This window comes from Cydia fagiglandana, chromosome Z, assembly GCF_963556715.1.
Source record: "Cydia fagiglandana chromosome Z, ilCydFagi1.1, whole genome shotgun sequence".
In the NCBI taxonomy this organism is placed as follows: domain Eukaryota; kingdom Metazoa; phylum Arthropoda; class Insecta; order Lepidoptera; family Tortricidae; genus Cydia; species Cydia fagiglandana.
In genome coordinates this window covers 15,934,941-15,952,480 of record NC_085959.1, presented here as the reverse complement: position 1 = coordinate 15,952,480, position 17,540 = coordinate 15,934,941, and the positions used below count along the sequence as shown (strand labels likewise).

Genomic DNA, 17,540 nt, shown 5'->3' with positions numbered 1-17,540 from the left:
TTTCGCATGAAGTGGTTCGAAGCCATGCAAGTACCATACGAGACGCACTCCAAACTGACGCGACTCGGATTGGACAAGTACATTCGTATCGCCAAGTGCGAGGAACGAATCGTGAGGGAAGTGTTTGACGGAGGAGGGGTGAGCGACGTGCTGGTGCTGTACGGCGCCGGGAGCAAGTTTATGAACACAGCGTCGTTCTCGGGGCGCAAGTTTCGACACGACTCGTTGCTAAAGAGATTGCGCAGTAAATCCAATATCCGTGTCGAAATCGTGGATGAGGCGTACACGTCACAGGCGTGTTCGGCCTGCAACCAGAGAACGGGAGCGTTTCAGAGAATTGGCATGAATCACCGACTGCGCTGGGGAGTTTGTCCGACGTGCCACAGCGAGTTTGATCGGGACGAAAATGCCGCAAAAAACATATTGATCAACCATATTAGGTCTACCATCTGTAGGCCACGATGTCTTCCGGGGAGGGCATCGTAACCTCCCGAGAGAAAAATAAAACTCAGACGCAATAAGGTTGAAATTTCAATTTCGATTAATTTGTGTCTGGGACTCAGAAGGTTAACTTGACTATTCGATGATCCTTAAATATATATTAGTAGCAAAAATATATCAACAGCCTAAAAAAATATACATATTTATTCTTACGACTTAAGTATTTAAAACAAGGAAAAGTAAATAGAGAGCCAAACCAGAATTCGTCCCTATCTTTTCTGTATGCCAGTCAGGTATAGTTTAGTCGTCTTTCGACCTAAATCTGGCGATCGTGGAATTAATACTTCTTTGTCATTTTCTGTGTGTATTATGAGATTTATGAGAAACAGCTTATCTATCTAGAAATGTTTTCTAGTTGGATTTAAATAGCTCCTTTTGGGAATTATTGACACGAATTTATGCTTGAAGTAGCCTCTTTTTCATTCGACAGTTATAGGAAAAAAAGGTTGTTAGTGTCTTTACTGTTTTTTCTCTAATACCAGTTTTAGGCCTAAATTGTCTTTGGGCTTTAACGTATAAAAAAACTTCATTCAGGGACTTCCCTTTTCATTAGTTATTAAAACATATCTTAAATGCCAAGGCACATTTTAAGTACACTTCCAAAAAATATCTAAGCTCAGACAGGCATTTATGTAAATAATAATTTAAACACATACAAAGTTAGCACAAAGTTACAAATAATTTGGTGTTACAGTTATTAATTTATTGCGTTGTAATTATAGAATTTGGTATTTTTGATATTACAAGAACAAGCCTCATAATCGTCTAAATATAAATGAAAACATTGGGTTTTAAATTCTATACTACATATAGTCTCTTATTCCTTAATCAAACCAATAGGCTTAGCACAGGAGCGCCGCGATAGTGTCTCGCCTGCGAGATAAACTACCAGTCTTTTTTGTTTGAATTACTTATACCTTGTCTATCTCGCGGGTGAGGTACTGCATGTCGCAACGCTCTTGTTTTAAACCTACCTGCATGGTACTCGTTATACGTTTTTCTAGATTGTTGAAGTTATAGGTATACTATACTGATATTGATTCCAATTTGTACTAATATTTTCACTAATTCTATAAGTTGATTCTTTAAACTACTAAGTCGTTTATACGATATATATTCATATATATAGTACATATGCCCATGGAGCAATTTCCTATCATATTTATTAGAAACAGATTCATTGATTGTACAATTTGTACATATAATATGGCAAAGTCTCAAAGTCGTGCTTCGAATTTGACAGCTGATGTAGACGGTCACAGAGATGAGTGCGGCTGACACATTAGATGCAGTACAGCGCCATCTATTATAAATATCAAACTAGGGGCAACATGTTTTCTTACTCCCATATTCATAAACATTTACTAAAGTTGACAAGCCGATAATAATTGTTTGTCCCTTTCCATCATACCAATACGTCGGAAAGGGACAAACGATTATTATCGGCTTGTCAACTTTAGTAAACTTTTATGAATAAGGGGGTTAGACTTTACATGTCTTCTGCAATCTATAACTCTTTGTTAGAACCCTTTTAACATTATTTTCTTAACAGATAGCACTCGCACGGAATGTTTTAATCATAAAGACATTATTTATATTTAGTGCACTGGTCCGTCCGCTCGAAGTAATCAATTGCAATAGAACACTGCGACTCAAAATTACGATCCCAAACAGTATTTACAATTATTAGGTAAATGTTTATACTACACGTGTAGAATTTAGATAAGTAGGTACAGTCAACGGTAAAAATATGGGTGTACAAATCATTTCAAAAATATGTTGTCAGTGAATTAAGAACTATGGGACATATTTTTGAGTAAGTTGTCTACACCCATATTTTTACCGTTGACTGTACATTTATACTTTATACATAGTTTTCAACTAGTACCATCTCTTATAAAATATGAAGGCTTATGTCTACAGCAAGTAGTTTATAAAATATAACGACAACGTCTAACATAACAGCTGACTAATTTTAATAAAACTCCTGACATCCTGCTAAGCTCATAACCATCCGCAATGTTATTCCACAGGGACCCAGGATAGAGCGTGCGTGAACTGTACGGGATAGTACAGAAGGCCCTTGTTAATGTCCCCATGGTCATACAAGAAGACAGACTTGATACCCCAGTTTGCTGCGGCGACTAACAACGCTACCTGATTCCGCAGAACTTGTAATGATATCGTCACCATGCTTTCGTATTTTTTAGTGTTCCGTAGAAAACTTTGTTTACGGAACACTTATTTTATTAAATGAAGAACACTGGCAATCACTTGATTTTTTAACTAAGCAAAGTTAATACTTTGCTTGAAGTACCGTCATCAATGACTTATGACATAATTTTTTTTACGGTGTCCGTTTTGTTTTTCTGTTCTTTTTCCTTTATCATGATCATTCTTGAGTGCATACGGAACTGAAGCCTCGATTCTAGTGAATATCCGGAATACTTTTTCCTGTAAAGAAAACAAAAATGTTATTAGCACACTGTAGAATAACGGTAGGTACATAACGTAAGTTTGAGTGTATGGCGGCAGGTACATAGGTCAGTGCGCTGCTTCCTATGTGTATCTACTTAGGAGCTGTCTATAAATTACGTCATCGATTTTTGACGCTCCCCTAAAATCATCCAAAAATAATGCTACGAATGACCCCGTTTCCTCCTACGTCATTTGAAATGACGTAATTTATGAATAGCCCCTTATTACATACCCCGAAATTAACGGAATTCAATTAAAACACCGTGTAGACAACCGTGGTTACAATTATTGTAATAATATTGGAATGTAATTGTCACCAAAGTTGCATGACGAAAATGGTTAGTGAATTGTGGACGACTTTCTAAAATAACAAAACCCTTCTTCGGTAAAAACAGCTTCATATGAACAAAACAGTTAGAGAAAAGCAGTCAGTACCTGGTGTCAGTGAGTATTTGCAGGGCGCGTTCATCGTCGCCCAAGTAATGGTAACATACGGCGATCTCGGCCATCGAGTACGGCAGCAGGAACGTATCCTCTTTGATTTCATTCTTCAACCTGAAATACAAAATTTTTAGCTATTACAGCGACACAACAGTAACAGACTTTTCAAACTTTCTACAAACTATTCCGTAGAAAACTTGAAAAGTGTAAGTAAGCCATGAGCGTAATTGTAGCAACGAGTTACAGATAAAAGTTTCTTGGCGTATTCAGTGTAAAGCTTATATCAACTTATAGATATGTTGACGATTCCAACGAAGATTGACAATACGTATTGTTAGACTTGGAAAATCTTATGGCTACCATCCATATCGACGACGACTTTCTATTGACGACCGGTCTGGCCTAGTGGGTAGTGACTCAGCCTATGAAGCCGATGGTCCCGGGTTCGAATCCTGGTAAGCGCATTTATTTGTATGATAATACATATTCCTGAGTCATGGTTGTTTTCTATGTATTTAAGTATTTATATATATCGTTGTCTGAGTACCCACAATACAAGCCTTCATGAGGTTACCGTGGGGCTTAGTCAATTTGTGTAAACATGTCCTATAAAAATAAATAAATAAATAACGGAGCCGGCTGACACAACACTCACAGCATGACTGAGTCGAGCGAGTCCAGAGCGAGCCGCGGGAGGCCCATGGCGGAGAGACAGCACCCGTGCAGGTACCACAGCAGCGCGCGGTTGTCGGCCTCGTACCCGGCCATCCACTCCTTAGGGCCAGCGTCCAGGCGGTCGCGGGTACTTTCTATGAACTGCAAATAAATTCATATAGAATAATTAAAACACAGTTGAAGCAAGACTCAAACTAGCAAAATCGAGAAAAATTGGTGTGATCCTCCACAGCCGGACCACCTCGTCCGATTGCGCTCAGTTTTTAATGGCGAAATGTACCTCTAATGTACTTCATGTACCTCGTCGGAAATTGAACGTACCTCTGTAGTTTGGCAGATATATGCGTTTAAAAGGGGTCCGGCTGGGGAGTAAAATCTGCAGCCGGACCACGCCTGGATCCGATCATATCTGTTATTTTGAGATATAATTTAAATATCAGATGAATGTACCTGTTACGTACCTCCGAAGAAATCGTTTTTTTATTTAACAAATGGTCTCATAAATGAATTTTCATACATTTCATTTTTAGAGTATACGCGTAAGCGCCTGTCAAAAAATAATAGCAACATAGTAGAAAACAAATGTATTCAATTCGGGCAAGTCGTCTAACGTGTCAACTAGATACAAATGTGGGTGGTTATAGGGAGTGTTTTAAACCGACACGAGTTTAGTTAGTAGTCTTTTTCATTAGCATAGTCTTTTTCATTTCATTTTAGTCATTTGCATAGTTTTTGTGTAACAAATTTTTGAAGATCGTGTTTTAGGCCCCCGGATTTTACGAAAAACGTTAATAATTTGCAAATTATTTTGTAAACTTTCCGTTGTTTAGTGCTATTGGATAAACCATTCAAAGACGCAAATTTAGTGGCAATTGTGACTTCTCTAGGTATATTGGTTATAAAGATATTAATGAATTTAATGTTTTTGGTTTTCATTTTTTTTCTTCCATATTCCGCCGTAGTAGGAGCCCATATTTGTATGACAGCTTCATTTATATGTCTTCTATCCACCCTATTTTTTACAAGACCTAATTCCGTGAAACATTCAAGTAATCATCGAAACACTATATCCGGGTTATCCGGCCGCTAGGGTTGGCACTTCGGTATTTTTATTTATACGCCATTTTCTTGGGGATATCTGGTTTCGACTTCATATGGAAGAAAATGTGATCCCACTGCTTCGAGAACTGATTTAGTAAGTACCTATCAGGCAAGTGGGAGTCGGGTTCGCACACGAAGGGTCTATAAAAATTTTACCATGTCATACAGTGTACGATGACACGGGTCCTCAATGTGCAACTCCAACTCGTACTTGACCCTAACTTTATTTAATTTAATAATTGGAATTTAAATTTAGGGCAGTACGTTTCAATAGTGGCACTACTAATGACGGCAATACCGCGAGAACAGTTTTGTCTGACAAACATCGTGAAGCATTTGCAAACATCCTTGGCTTAGAGAAGTGGCTTCTGGACGATCCCCACACAGTTCTAGTTGTATTGTCGAGTGGTCTTCCAATAGACGCAGAGAAGTTTGGCAATTTTTGTAAAGAACTAGTCCAAAAATATGTCAATACTTACAAATGGTGTCCTATGACAGTCACCATACATAAAATTTTGGCCCATGGCGCTGCAATCATTCGAAACTCGTCTGTTCCAGTTGGTATGCTTTCCGAGCAAGCAGCAGAGTCACGGAACAAATATTGGCGTCACGATCGAGAACACCATACTCGGAAATCGGATAGGATAAAAACAATGTCTGATTTGTTTCACAGAGCACTAGTCTCATCAGATCCAGTAATTTCCGAACAACAGATGTCACAGAGAATAAAATATATTAAAAAACGTCCCCTACCATCTACCGCAGTAGCTTTATTGAAAGCACCGCAATCACCACAGGCACAGAAATCTCAGGAGGAAACCCCAACACCAACATCCGAGTTCTGTCCAGACGACAGTTATTACGAGGTGCAAGATGGGGCAGAGAGCCTCGAAGTAGAAAATGATGACCCGACTAAAAACAGATATAAACAGCAGTGTTTCACCTTACTGCATGGTAATGAGGTCCAAAAGTGTATACGTCTCTTTGTAGTTGACTGTCATACAGCTAACGACCAAAATGTAAATATTATCTACCCTAATTATAAAGAGGAAGAATTTGTAAGTTATCTATAGCTAATAAATTACTAAATCTTAAAAAACTTATTATTTCATGAGTGTAGGTTTTTATTAACATATTAAAGTTTGTTTTTACCACCCATAAAAGTGCTATACTGTGTATACAGCGTTAATATTATATCCGGCTGAACCCGGATATTGGTAGTGGCAGCCCTGACCGAAAATTTTAATTGGCTTTAAATTCAATCTTCCACGGAATTAGGTCTTGTAAAAAATAGTGTAGATAGAAGACGTATAAATGAAGCTGTCATACAAATATGGGCTCCTACTACGGCGGAACATGGAAGAAAAAAAATAAAAAACAAAAACAATAAATTCATTAATATCTTTGTAACCAATATACCTAGAGATGTCACAATTGCCTCTAAATTTGCGTCTTCAAACGGTTTATCCAATAATACTAAACAACGGAAAGTTCATAAAACGATTTGCAATTTTTTTTAAGTTTTTCGTTATATCCGGGTGCCTAAAACACGATTTTCAAAAAATTATTACACATAAACTACGCAAATTGGACACGCGGGAATTTTAGTCTCGCATTTGTAATGATCTAAACTTCAGTAATTTGCAATAAAATGAGGATGTCACTTTTTTGGCTTCTATAAAACACTGAGACCTACACTTTTTTTCCAACTTGATATACTTTTCTTATTTTTTGATATATCTGGTTAATCATTTTTTAACATTATGTAAAGGATATTCACAGTCATTTGGTATGTATTTTGGACTAATCCATTCAGCCATTTTCAATTTATAGCAGTTCGAAGTCAATTGTGGTTTGTGAAATGTTTTAACGTTTTCAAATAATTTGTTAGACCAAGTATTGAAAATGTTACAGTACGTTATATATTTGTACTGCCGACTTTTGTCATCTCATATATTTGGGTTCAAGGCATTACACTGAATGCATTGATACCATATTCACCCATATTCTCAATCTCATTCTCAATCAATAAACAATAAACATATCCCGGACGACATGAGCGGAAATCGATTTCTAGAACACTTTTCTTTCGCTGGCCGGTCTACTATAAGAATGTCCGTATACTTAATATTTATTTATAAATTACGCACAAAGAGGCAAAGTAAATCACGTTTGTTGCATGGGAGCCCCACGTTAATATTTATTTTATTATTTTTTAGTATTTGTTGTTATAGCGGCAACATCTCTGCGAATTTCAACTGTGTACTGTAAAACGTTGTTCAATACACGTGCGAAAAGGTAATTCGCAACTCGTGTCGGTTTAAAACACTCCCTATAACCACCCACATTTGTATCTAGTTGACGCGTTAGACGACTTGCCCGAATTGAATACATTTGTTTTCTACTATGTTGCTATTATTTTTTGACAGGCGCTTACGCGTATACTCTAAAAATGAAATGTATGAAAATTCATTTATGAGACCATTTGTTAAATAAAAAAACGATTTCTTCGGAGGTACGTAACAGGTACATTCATCTGATATTTAAATTATATCTCAAAATAACAGATATGATCGGATCCAGGCGTGGTCCGGCTGCAGATTTTACTCCCCAGCCGGACCCCTTTTAAACGCATATATCTGCCAAACTACAGAGGTACGTTCAATTTCCGACGAGGTACATGAAGTACATTAGAGGTACATTTCGCCATTAAAAACTGAGCGCAATCGGACGAGGTGGTCCGGCTGTGGAGGATCACACGAAAAATTGGCAGGCCTTTCATTCTAAGTACAAGTTAGATCTATCGCTTTACTCAGTCGGTGTAGTATACATACTAATAAACTAAACTAATTGTAAGCTACCTCGTGGGTATAGGTTGAGCTAAGAAGTTGTCACGTCCTGTCGCGTCGAGCACAGGGCTACAGTTATACTAAGAGTTAGACCAAGAATAGTCTGCAGCGGGTTTGATAGCCCACGCAGTGAAAGTGTCATGACATCAAAAAATGATTCCAAAAAATGATGACGTATAAATGACATTTGGAGCATTCCATGAAATTGTCTACCGTTGTCCCGTACAAACGCGAAGTTTCTGAAGATTTAAAGGTATAAGAGTTTCCTTTTCAATGACAAATGGTCAAAAATATGCACAGAAGAATAATCGCCTGCTTTAAATGCCGAGAAAAAAGTCGCAACACAGGAAATAAAGTACGTTTGTACGGGACAGCCCGTGGAATGCTCCATTTGCACTGCGTGGGCTATCAAATCCGCTGCAGACTGTTTTTGGTCCGACTCAGTTTTTTTAGGATTAGAAAGAAGGTAAGCGATGTCTTTTTATTAAAAATCACCATTTAAAAATAAGTCACAGCAAATATGTTAGAATTAAAAAATCATATACGATCTTTTGCTTTCATAAGTTAATTTAAACTATTTTTTTAAAGCATTTTTCAATATTTTTTTATTAAAAAAACATCAAGTTTGTTTATCTTCTATATCAGCGGTTCTCAAACTTTTTTGGTGACGGAACCCTTTTGGCAAGCGAAATATTTGACGGAGCCCCAAATTAAAAAATTTCGTTCATCACTGTGGACAGATATAATATATGTATAGAAGAGCTGGTTTTTTTTCTTATTATTACTAGTATTTTCGCGGAGCCCCAACAGAGGCTTTGCGGAACCCTAGGGTTCTGCGGAACACACTTTGAGAATGGCTGTTCTATATAATGCAAAAAAAAGCTAAGTGAGCAGCGAGTGACCTTGAGCACGTCCTGGGCGGCGCGGTGGTGGCGCGCGAGCACGGGGAACATGTTCCACAGGCACAGCAGCTCGAGCGCGGGCAGCACCAGCCGGTGGCCCTGCGCGCCGTACCGCGCGCAGCGCTTGATCATGAACTTCTCCATCGGGAGCGACTTGCCTGCGATGCGTTGCTTGTAGTAAGACGCGTTCCTGCGGGAAACACCAATATTTTTTTTATGTAATCGTGTTGCTTTTACTTAATTTCGATTTAAAAAAACCCACGTTTCGATTATCCGTACTCCGTACTAGGGCCAAATTCGACATGTACAACTGTCAGATTTCGCATCCACGTCAAATCAACAGTTGATTTTATTGCATACTGAGTGTTGATTCCATCAACGGTGGATAATATCATTTGGTACAACCAAAACTCCACTCTAAACTAAGGGTGGTTCGGTTTGGTTTGTTTGTCACCCTAACTATGGATTGTTAATGTCAAATTTTGACATTGTACGTATTCGAGAACTTATGATTTTTCCGACATCAACGGGAGATCAACACGATACGTCAAACGTCGCTTGTCGAATAGGGGTCCTGAGTGTTGATTCCATCAACGGTGGATAATATCATTTGGTATAACCAAAACTCAATTCTAAACTAAGGGTGGTTCGGTTTGGTTTGCTTGTCACCCTAACTGTGGATTGTTAATGTAAAATTTTGAGATTGTACGTCTTCGAGAACTTATGATTTTTCCCACATCAACGGGAGATCAACACGATACGTCAAACGTCGCTTGTCGAATAGGGGTCCTAGTCTCGGTCCCAATTAGTTCTGATTCAGATAACCGAGGCACAACTGTTAACCTTTTGAACGCCAAACGGCGCATCCATTTGCCGTGCCAAAACTAAACTATACACGCCACGGGGGTAAAATTTAGTTTTGTTTGTGAATAAATAATGCCCACCTAAAAGTGGGGTGTTTTTCAGTAGATTTTCATAAAAAAACCGACCGACGTCAATTGCCGTGTGTGGCGTTCAAAGGTTAAACAGCAACGGTTTTATCAATCTATTCACAAAAAAATAGCAAGCTTTAAATAGATGACCAGACTCTCAATTCGTCGAGATAGGTATGCTTTTTTTAATGTTTGCCTACCCGATTTCTCGGAGACTACTTCTAGCCGGCTTCCGCCAATTCTTGGAGGAGTAGAGGCATTTTGTAGTAGCTGAATTTGCTACCAAAACAAAGGCATTTAAAACTGCTCATGAGTGAATATTACGTATTATATAACTTTTAATTTATTTACTATTACCAAGGACAATAACCTATGGTCTAAGGATGGTCCTTGCTATTGCTAATTAATTTGTTTCCTATTATGGCTTTTGGAACGTTAGTGCTAATTCATTAAAATGTATTATTACTTCAGGTCTGGGTCTTAGTTTAACAAGACATGTAAATGAACCTCATGAGCTCGTTGCACTGCTGCCTCTCCCCGAGCTTCAGGTCGTCTCCCAGTTGCAGCAGCAGCGCCGCCTTGGTGTAAGTGTAGATCGTCCGCGACCACGAACTCTCCTCCATTAGCTTGTTGGCATACACTGCAGCTTGCCGCCAATCCATTTTTAACCTTAAAGAAACGAGGTCACGGGTCAATTTACATACGAAATAATACACAAAGGCTCGTTTTGGAGAGCAATTTAAAAATGTAATATATAGTTATGTAACCTAACCTACCTAACCGTGCGCTTTAAAAGAGCATTTTAAATGCATTAGTAGGTCATAAAAATTTACATATTTAAATATCGCTGACCCAGTGGGTATTTTGCTAGTCTTTTTATAAACATCACTAATGGAATCAAAGTAGGTATCATAAGTTTATTTAGTGTATGCAAACGTATTTTTGTAACACGTTTTTTTCAGTAAGTAAAGGTAAACTGTTGTCCAGTCAGCAGCAGAAGTTGCTAAGCGGGCGAGGTGTTCAAAATTACCTTAACGCTTTCTTATACTCTTAACAATAAAGACGCGTCAAGATCATTTCGAACACCTCTCCCGCTTAGCAAATATTGCTGCTGACTGTCCATTGATGCACACTTACCCATTAACCCACATGATCTCCCAGTAGCAGACATGTCGGAACTGCAGCCACATGTCCTGGCTGTCTATGGCTAAGTTGTATGTGACTATGGACGGGTTGAACATGCCTCGCATCAGCTCGAGCCGCCCTTTGAACAGCAGGAACCACACACCATCCGGGTACACCTGGGAACACACGACAATTAGACAACTCACACAAGTACGAGTAATCAAAATAAGTTAAGCTAAGATAAATTTCATGGTTGATGATATTTGAAACATCTCGACAGTCGAGTAAAACAAAGGAGGCACAGCCATACACTCTTTTCTCGAAGCCATTCACGGCAAAAATTCGTTATGGAAAAAGCTATATGCTTGAATCAATGACCAAGAAGAGGGTAATGAAACAAAGGTCATTGTGGATTAATATGGGTAAGGAATATTGTCACTTACATTTAGTGTTAAACTCATAGTTTAAGAATTTCTTAATTTTGTCAGTGATCATTCACAGTTATTCGATCATCATATTTTATAAGTAAATAGGCAGAAGGCACTGAATTCATAAATTAACCGATTTTATATCTCATTATATCTCAAAGTTTTCTTGTAGAATAATTGCGTTGCGACATTTGTATTTTTTTACATGTCTTTGATGGGATTTTAACTACGGGAAAAGTTACAAAGGCTTGATCGACTTAGGCCTAGGATGATTGTCTTGTCGAATCCTGGGAGGGTTCTTTAACTAACACCTGATGGCTGATGTTGTAGACTAGAGTAGTGCACTTGCAACAGACAGCCACAGCACCAGTGGCGGATTTGCAGTCTTTGCCGCCCTAGGCCCCAGGCTCTGTATTTGTCCCTTTCTCAGCTCATATTGACTAAATTATGAGTTATTTCTTGTTGTAATGCAGCGAGTTCTTTGTCCCACTTTGCCGCCCTAAGCCCGGACCTACTTGGCCTTAGAGTAAATCCGCCACTGCACAGTACCTTGAGCTCCTTATCCAGTATCTCCTGGCAGATGTCGAGGTCGGCTTGCGCGCCGATGAAGTGGCAGATGACGAGGTGGTACGCGAGCAGCGTCAGCTCGCACAGCACGGCCCGCAGGCCCGCGGACCGCATGCCCGCCACCAGCTCTGTCAGGCCGTAGCTCTATGGGTAAACGACACACATACTAACTTTAAGTATTTCAACATAAATAAATCGATACCTAGTTCTGTTTTGTCATAATTTATAAACCAATACGTTTGCCTACTAAGGCATTATCTAGATATGTATCTTTGGTTGAAATAACTTTTCATAACTGATGGAGGCGTTAGTGATGCTAATGAGCGTCAGAGTGACATGTGGTGTTAGGAAGAACTCGAGTAGTCTGCTAACACTAGTTAAACGTGGCATTGCCCAAGCGCATGCCGCTTTGGACATTTAAATCTTACGAGGGTGTGCACTCCCGCTTTTGACATTGTAACCACGTACCTTATTTCCTGAAAAGCCGACGAACTCCAGCAGACTGATGATCCTGGGAGGCAGCAGCGATATCATCACGTTGAACGTGGCGGTACCCAGGCGCACGCCGCTATGGAAATGTATCCGCGACGTTTCACTCTCCCACTGTTTGCGCGCAAGAATCTTGGCGCAGTCCCTGTAGCATGTTCATTTAAAATTATTACAGGTATAATGGTATAGAGATTTATCTAGTTTTCGATCAACAACAACCGTCAGACAAATAGCGCGAGAGTATTTTTGTGTTGCTTTATGTTGCTCAGCTAAATTCAGCAGCAGCAAATTCAAATGTGTGTTAATGCGGTCGACTCGAGTGACGAGCGAATTTATTTTAGCTTGAAACTCGTTGCCTTCAAATAACGGTCAGCAACACTGCCATTATGAACACTACACACTAGTCCTTATATAAAGCTACTTACTTATAGCTATTGTAGCAGTTCTTGACTTTGATGGTGCCCTTGATAAGGCCGGTGAGGTCCTCCCCCTCCATGATAGTCATCATGGCTTGAAGCAGCAATGCTTCCGCGTAGCATAGCTCGGCGTGCGCCTCTAAATCTGTGTACGTGCTAAAGTTTGGCTGTGAACAATCACATACATGATAATATCAATCTTTCAATGACTCGCGTTAGAGTATTAAATGTTACGTTTTATTCTCAGATACATGGACATATCATCGATACTCAGATACTATCGTCACCATTTTTCTTAAGGTCCTACATTCCGCTACTAAGACGTTGTGCTAGTGCTGGGGCCAAATTCGACACGTAGAACTGTCAGATTTCGCATCCACGTCAAATCAACAATTGATTTTTAAATGTTATATTTATTGCATACTGAGTGTTGATTCCATCAACGGTGGATAATATCATTTGGTACAACCAAAACTCAACTCTAAACTAAGGGTGGTTCGGTTTGGTTTGCTTGTCACCCTAACTGTGGATTGATAATGTCAAATTTTGACATTGTACGTATTCGAGAACTTATGATTTTTCCCACATCAACGGGAGATCAACACGATACGTCAAACGTCGCTTGTCGAATAGGGGTCCTGGAATGTGTATTCGTTAGTATTTTACCTTTCGTATCATAGTGCCAATGCTCTCGACGAGTGAGAAGTTCCTGCGATGCTGATTGCAGATGGAGATGCAGACCTTGAGCGCCGCTAACGCGCGGTTGATCTGCCCGTGATCGAAGGTCAACATGGCGGGGATGAACTCGAAGATGGACATGCCAAGACTGTGGTACAGGGAGGTGCGGCACCTGCCAGATAATGGACACATACAATAACTATATGACTTGTTTAAGTTAAAAGCCAATTCTCGAGAGGACAGCTTTCAGACGACTTCTTGCATGGAAACCCTTTTTGTTTGTTCCTTAATTAAACTTATTATTATTTATTATGTGTTGATATAGCGGTTATATAATTACCCAATATGTGAATAAATAGAAATAGGGTTTATTGAAATACGACCCAATGTCAAACGGACGGACAGACGGACAGCAAAAGCTGAGTTCTGTTGGCCCTAATCAGGTACGGAATCCTAACCATAAAAAAAGTTATTCACTGTTGCTGCTACCTACATCTTTTGTGTGGTTACGTGGTTGCTCAGGTCATAGGTCTACGTATTGTTAAAAACTCAAATAGCGTTTGTGTCAATGAAAAATATGCATACATTATCACCGTCGAACCGCAAAATAAATAAATTATACCCATGCAGTGTTATCTCTATGTACCAGGCAATCACCGCATACTCATAAAGCTGTTGTGATTGTTATTTTATTAGACTGTGAATGATCGCTCATTGACGATTTCGATCCAACAATTAAGTAACCATTTTTGGAACATGTAGAAATTCGTGTTTCGAATACTTGTCCAGGGAATTTACATTAATACAATAATACACTTGTAACTAGGTACAGTATGCGTGAAATTTATATTGACGGCAAATTTCTATGGTATATTTGGCCACTTACCGTCACTGTCTAGGTATTATAATTACTTTACTCATTGGTCTAGGTATTGACCGTGCCCTGTCAGTTTTTCACACAGATCGAACAATTCTGTTTGATGATACGTCACGATTCAACGATGTAAACATTAACTTATAATTGTATACGGACTGTACATTTAAAAAAGTGTAGTAAATCTATGGATGAAAAAGGTTTACGTAGGGTTTAGCAGAGATTCGTCTGTACCTAATGATTGTTTAATTTATGTAAGTTACAGGTTTTAAGACCTGAATGACCCATCGTAATTGGGAATTATGCCTTGATGACCACTTGATGCTTTGATGACTCATTGTGTTGCATTTGAAGTTATGTTTAGCATTTGTTTTTTAACCGACTTACAAATCTCAAAGAAGGAGGTTATCAATTCGGTTGTATGTTTTTTTTTTATGTTTTTTTTTTTTTTAATGTTTGTTACTCCATATCTCCGTCATTACTAGATCGATTTTGAAAATTCTTTTTTTGATTGAATGTATATGCATACAGATTGGTCCCGTTTTTGTCAAAACCCAGTTCTGATGATGGGATCCATGAGGAATCGAGGGAACTCCTCAAATCTTAAAGGCATACATATTGTGATTTTTGGGTTTTTATCAACAAATCAAGCATATACATCCAAAAAAGTGACATTTGATGAAGTGGAACTGCTGATGATGATCAGAACGGAACTCTTTAACGACGCATAGTTCACGGTTGGCGATTTGTCCTCTTCGTTATGTTTGTTAAGCAAGTTAAGTTTTAAAGCCACATTTTTGTCAAGCTCGAGTTCTGATGATGGGATCCATGAGGAATCAAGGGAACTCCTCAAATCTTAAAGGCATGCGTATAGAGATTTTTGGATTTACATCAGAAAATCAAGCATATTCATTAAAAACTGTTGCATTTGATGAAGTGGAACTGCTGATGATGATCAGAACAGAACTCTTCAACGACGCATAGTTCACGGTTGGCGATTTGTCCTCGTCATTATGTTTGTTAAGCAAGTTAAGTTTTTAAGCCACATTTTTGTCAAGCTCGAGTTCTGATGATGGGATCCATGAGGAATCAAGGGAACTCCTCAAATCTTAAAGGCATGCGTATAGAGATTTTTGTATTTACATTAGAAAATCAAGCATTTTCATTAAAAACTGTTGCACTTGATGAAGTGGAACTGCTGATGATGATCAGAACAGAACTCTTAAACGACGCATAGTTCACGTTTGGCGATTTTTCCTTTTCGTTATGTTCGTTAAGCAAGTTAAGTTTTTAAGCCACATTTTTGTCAAGCTCGAGTTCTGATGATGGGATCCATAAGGAATCGAGGGAACTCCTCAAATATTAAAGGCATACGTATAGATTTTTTTGTATTTTCATCATAAAATTAAGCATTTACATTAAAAACTGTCGCATTTGATGAAGTGGAACTGCTGATGATGACCAGAACAGAACTCTTCAATGACGCATGGTACACGTTTGGTGATTACGAATTTCGATTTTGACTTGGACTGGGACCCGGACTCGGACTCATACCCGGATCCGGTTCGGACCCGGATCCGGTTTGGACCCGGACCTGGACTCGGACCCGGATTCGGACTCGGACTCGGAACCGGACTCGGACCCGGACTCGAACCCGGTCTCGGACCCGGATTCGGACCCGGACTCGGACCCGGACCCGGACTCGGACCCGGACTCGGACCCGGACCTTGATCTAGAAAACCACTATGATACCTTAACTAAATAAACAACTATGATTACCTACCATAAAATTAATGTAGGTATAAAGTACGATGATGCCAATCTTACTAGCCCCTCCCGCTTAAACCCCCGTACACCGCACGGCATGCGCCATTAAGTGGGTTAGGTTAGGTTTGAACTGCGATCCTCACAGAACCGAACAAGGATTAGGTTAGGTTAGAACTGCGAGCCTTACAGAAACGAAATGCTACTTGAAAAGTGGGTTTGATTAGGTGCGAACTGCGATCCGCACAGAACCGAACTGCTATCTGAGGAGTGGGTTAGGTTAGGCTAGAACTACGACCCTCATGGCTCCTCTTCACGATGGGCCAACGCCGGCCACTCCAAGGGACGCATTTATGCGTTAGAGGGAGCAAGTGATATTGCTATCTCATTCTACCGCATGGCTGCGTCCCTTGGAGTGGCCGGCGTTGGCCCATCCTGTAGAGGAGCCATTATACAGAAGCGAAATGCTAGTAGAAAAGTGGGTGGTTTTACCTCCTTTTCTACATAGTGTACCATCTACAGTAATCTTTCATCGGCTCCCATGGAAGTCGGTTTTTTTTTCTTAAAAATTATGTTTTATAGATACCATTTTGCCCTGATACAACATGAGAAATGAGATATTAAATACTTTAAGGAAAGAATAATATTTAAAATTATCTAATATTTTGATAAAAGGTTAAAGGTACATAAATAATCATACAAAAGTAACTTAAATATATCTAAATACTAAAATATTTTAATCTAAAAGACCTCATAGACATATTTAAAAATGTTTTAGTCTTTCTACTGGTAATACATGACCATGTAAAAAAGATGTAGGCATGTAAGTACTTAATTTTAAGTTTGTAAGTAATTTTTGGTGACGAAAATATAACACTTCCCATGACGAGTGTTATTTTAGTTACTCTAATTTAACCTATCCTGAACCTACGTTACTTGTGACTACGGTGAGAGTCCGAGTAGGTACCAATGTACAGTCAGCAGCAGAATTTGCTAAGCGGGCCAGGTGTTCAAAATGATCTTGACGCGATAATAAGAGCGTGTCCAGGCAGTATTGAACACCTCGCCCGCTTAGCAACTTCTGCTGCAGAATGTACTTGATAAACCTTTATCCGATATTCCGATGTCTCTGTTAATCGCATGTGGTTTGTTAATGTTCTAAACGGCTTTGTTACGAGTATAAATAGCAACGGTAGCTTTATACTAAACACATACGTTCCAAAAGGCCTTCAAGGTTATATATATAATTAGGAAGTTGATGAGCAGGTGTGGGTGTGACGTTTGTCTTCATACAATAATATGTTTTTATTTTGTTGATGA

At 39.1% G+C, this 17,540-nt stretch overlaps 1 protein-coding gene across 1 annotated transcript in view; it reads right to left on the bottom strand.

Annotated features, from left to right (window-relative positions):
* The window catches only part of LOC134679032 (tetratricopeptide repeat protein 39B-like), a 36,380-nt gene that overhangs the window by 2,960 nt on the left and 15,880 nt on the right, over nt 1-17,540 (bottom strand). Inside the window, exons 6-15 of the mRNA XM_063537835.1 lie at nt 13,571-13,754; nt 12,914-13,071; nt 12,468-12,633; nt 11,982-12,143; nt 11,017-11,180; nt 10,387-10,548; nt 8,948-9,137; nt 4,076-4,236; nt 3,415-3,534; nt 573-2,955 (exon numbers count right to left, since the gene is read on the bottom strand). Of these exons, the coding sequence (XP_063393905.1) occupies nt 2,832-2,955; nt 3,415-3,534; nt 4,076-4,236; nt 8,948-9,137; nt 10,387-10,548; nt 11,017-11,180; nt 11,982-12,143; nt 12,468-12,633; nt 12,914-13,071; nt 13,571-13,754 (1,591 nt within the window). The 3' untranslated portion in view covers nt 573-2,831. The remainder of the gene's footprint in view (nt 1-572; nt 2,956-3,414; nt 3,535-4,075; nt 4,237-8,947; nt 9,138-10,386; nt 10,549-11,016; nt 11,181-11,981; nt 12,144-12,467; nt 12,634-12,913; nt 13,072-13,570; nt 13,755-17,540) is intronic.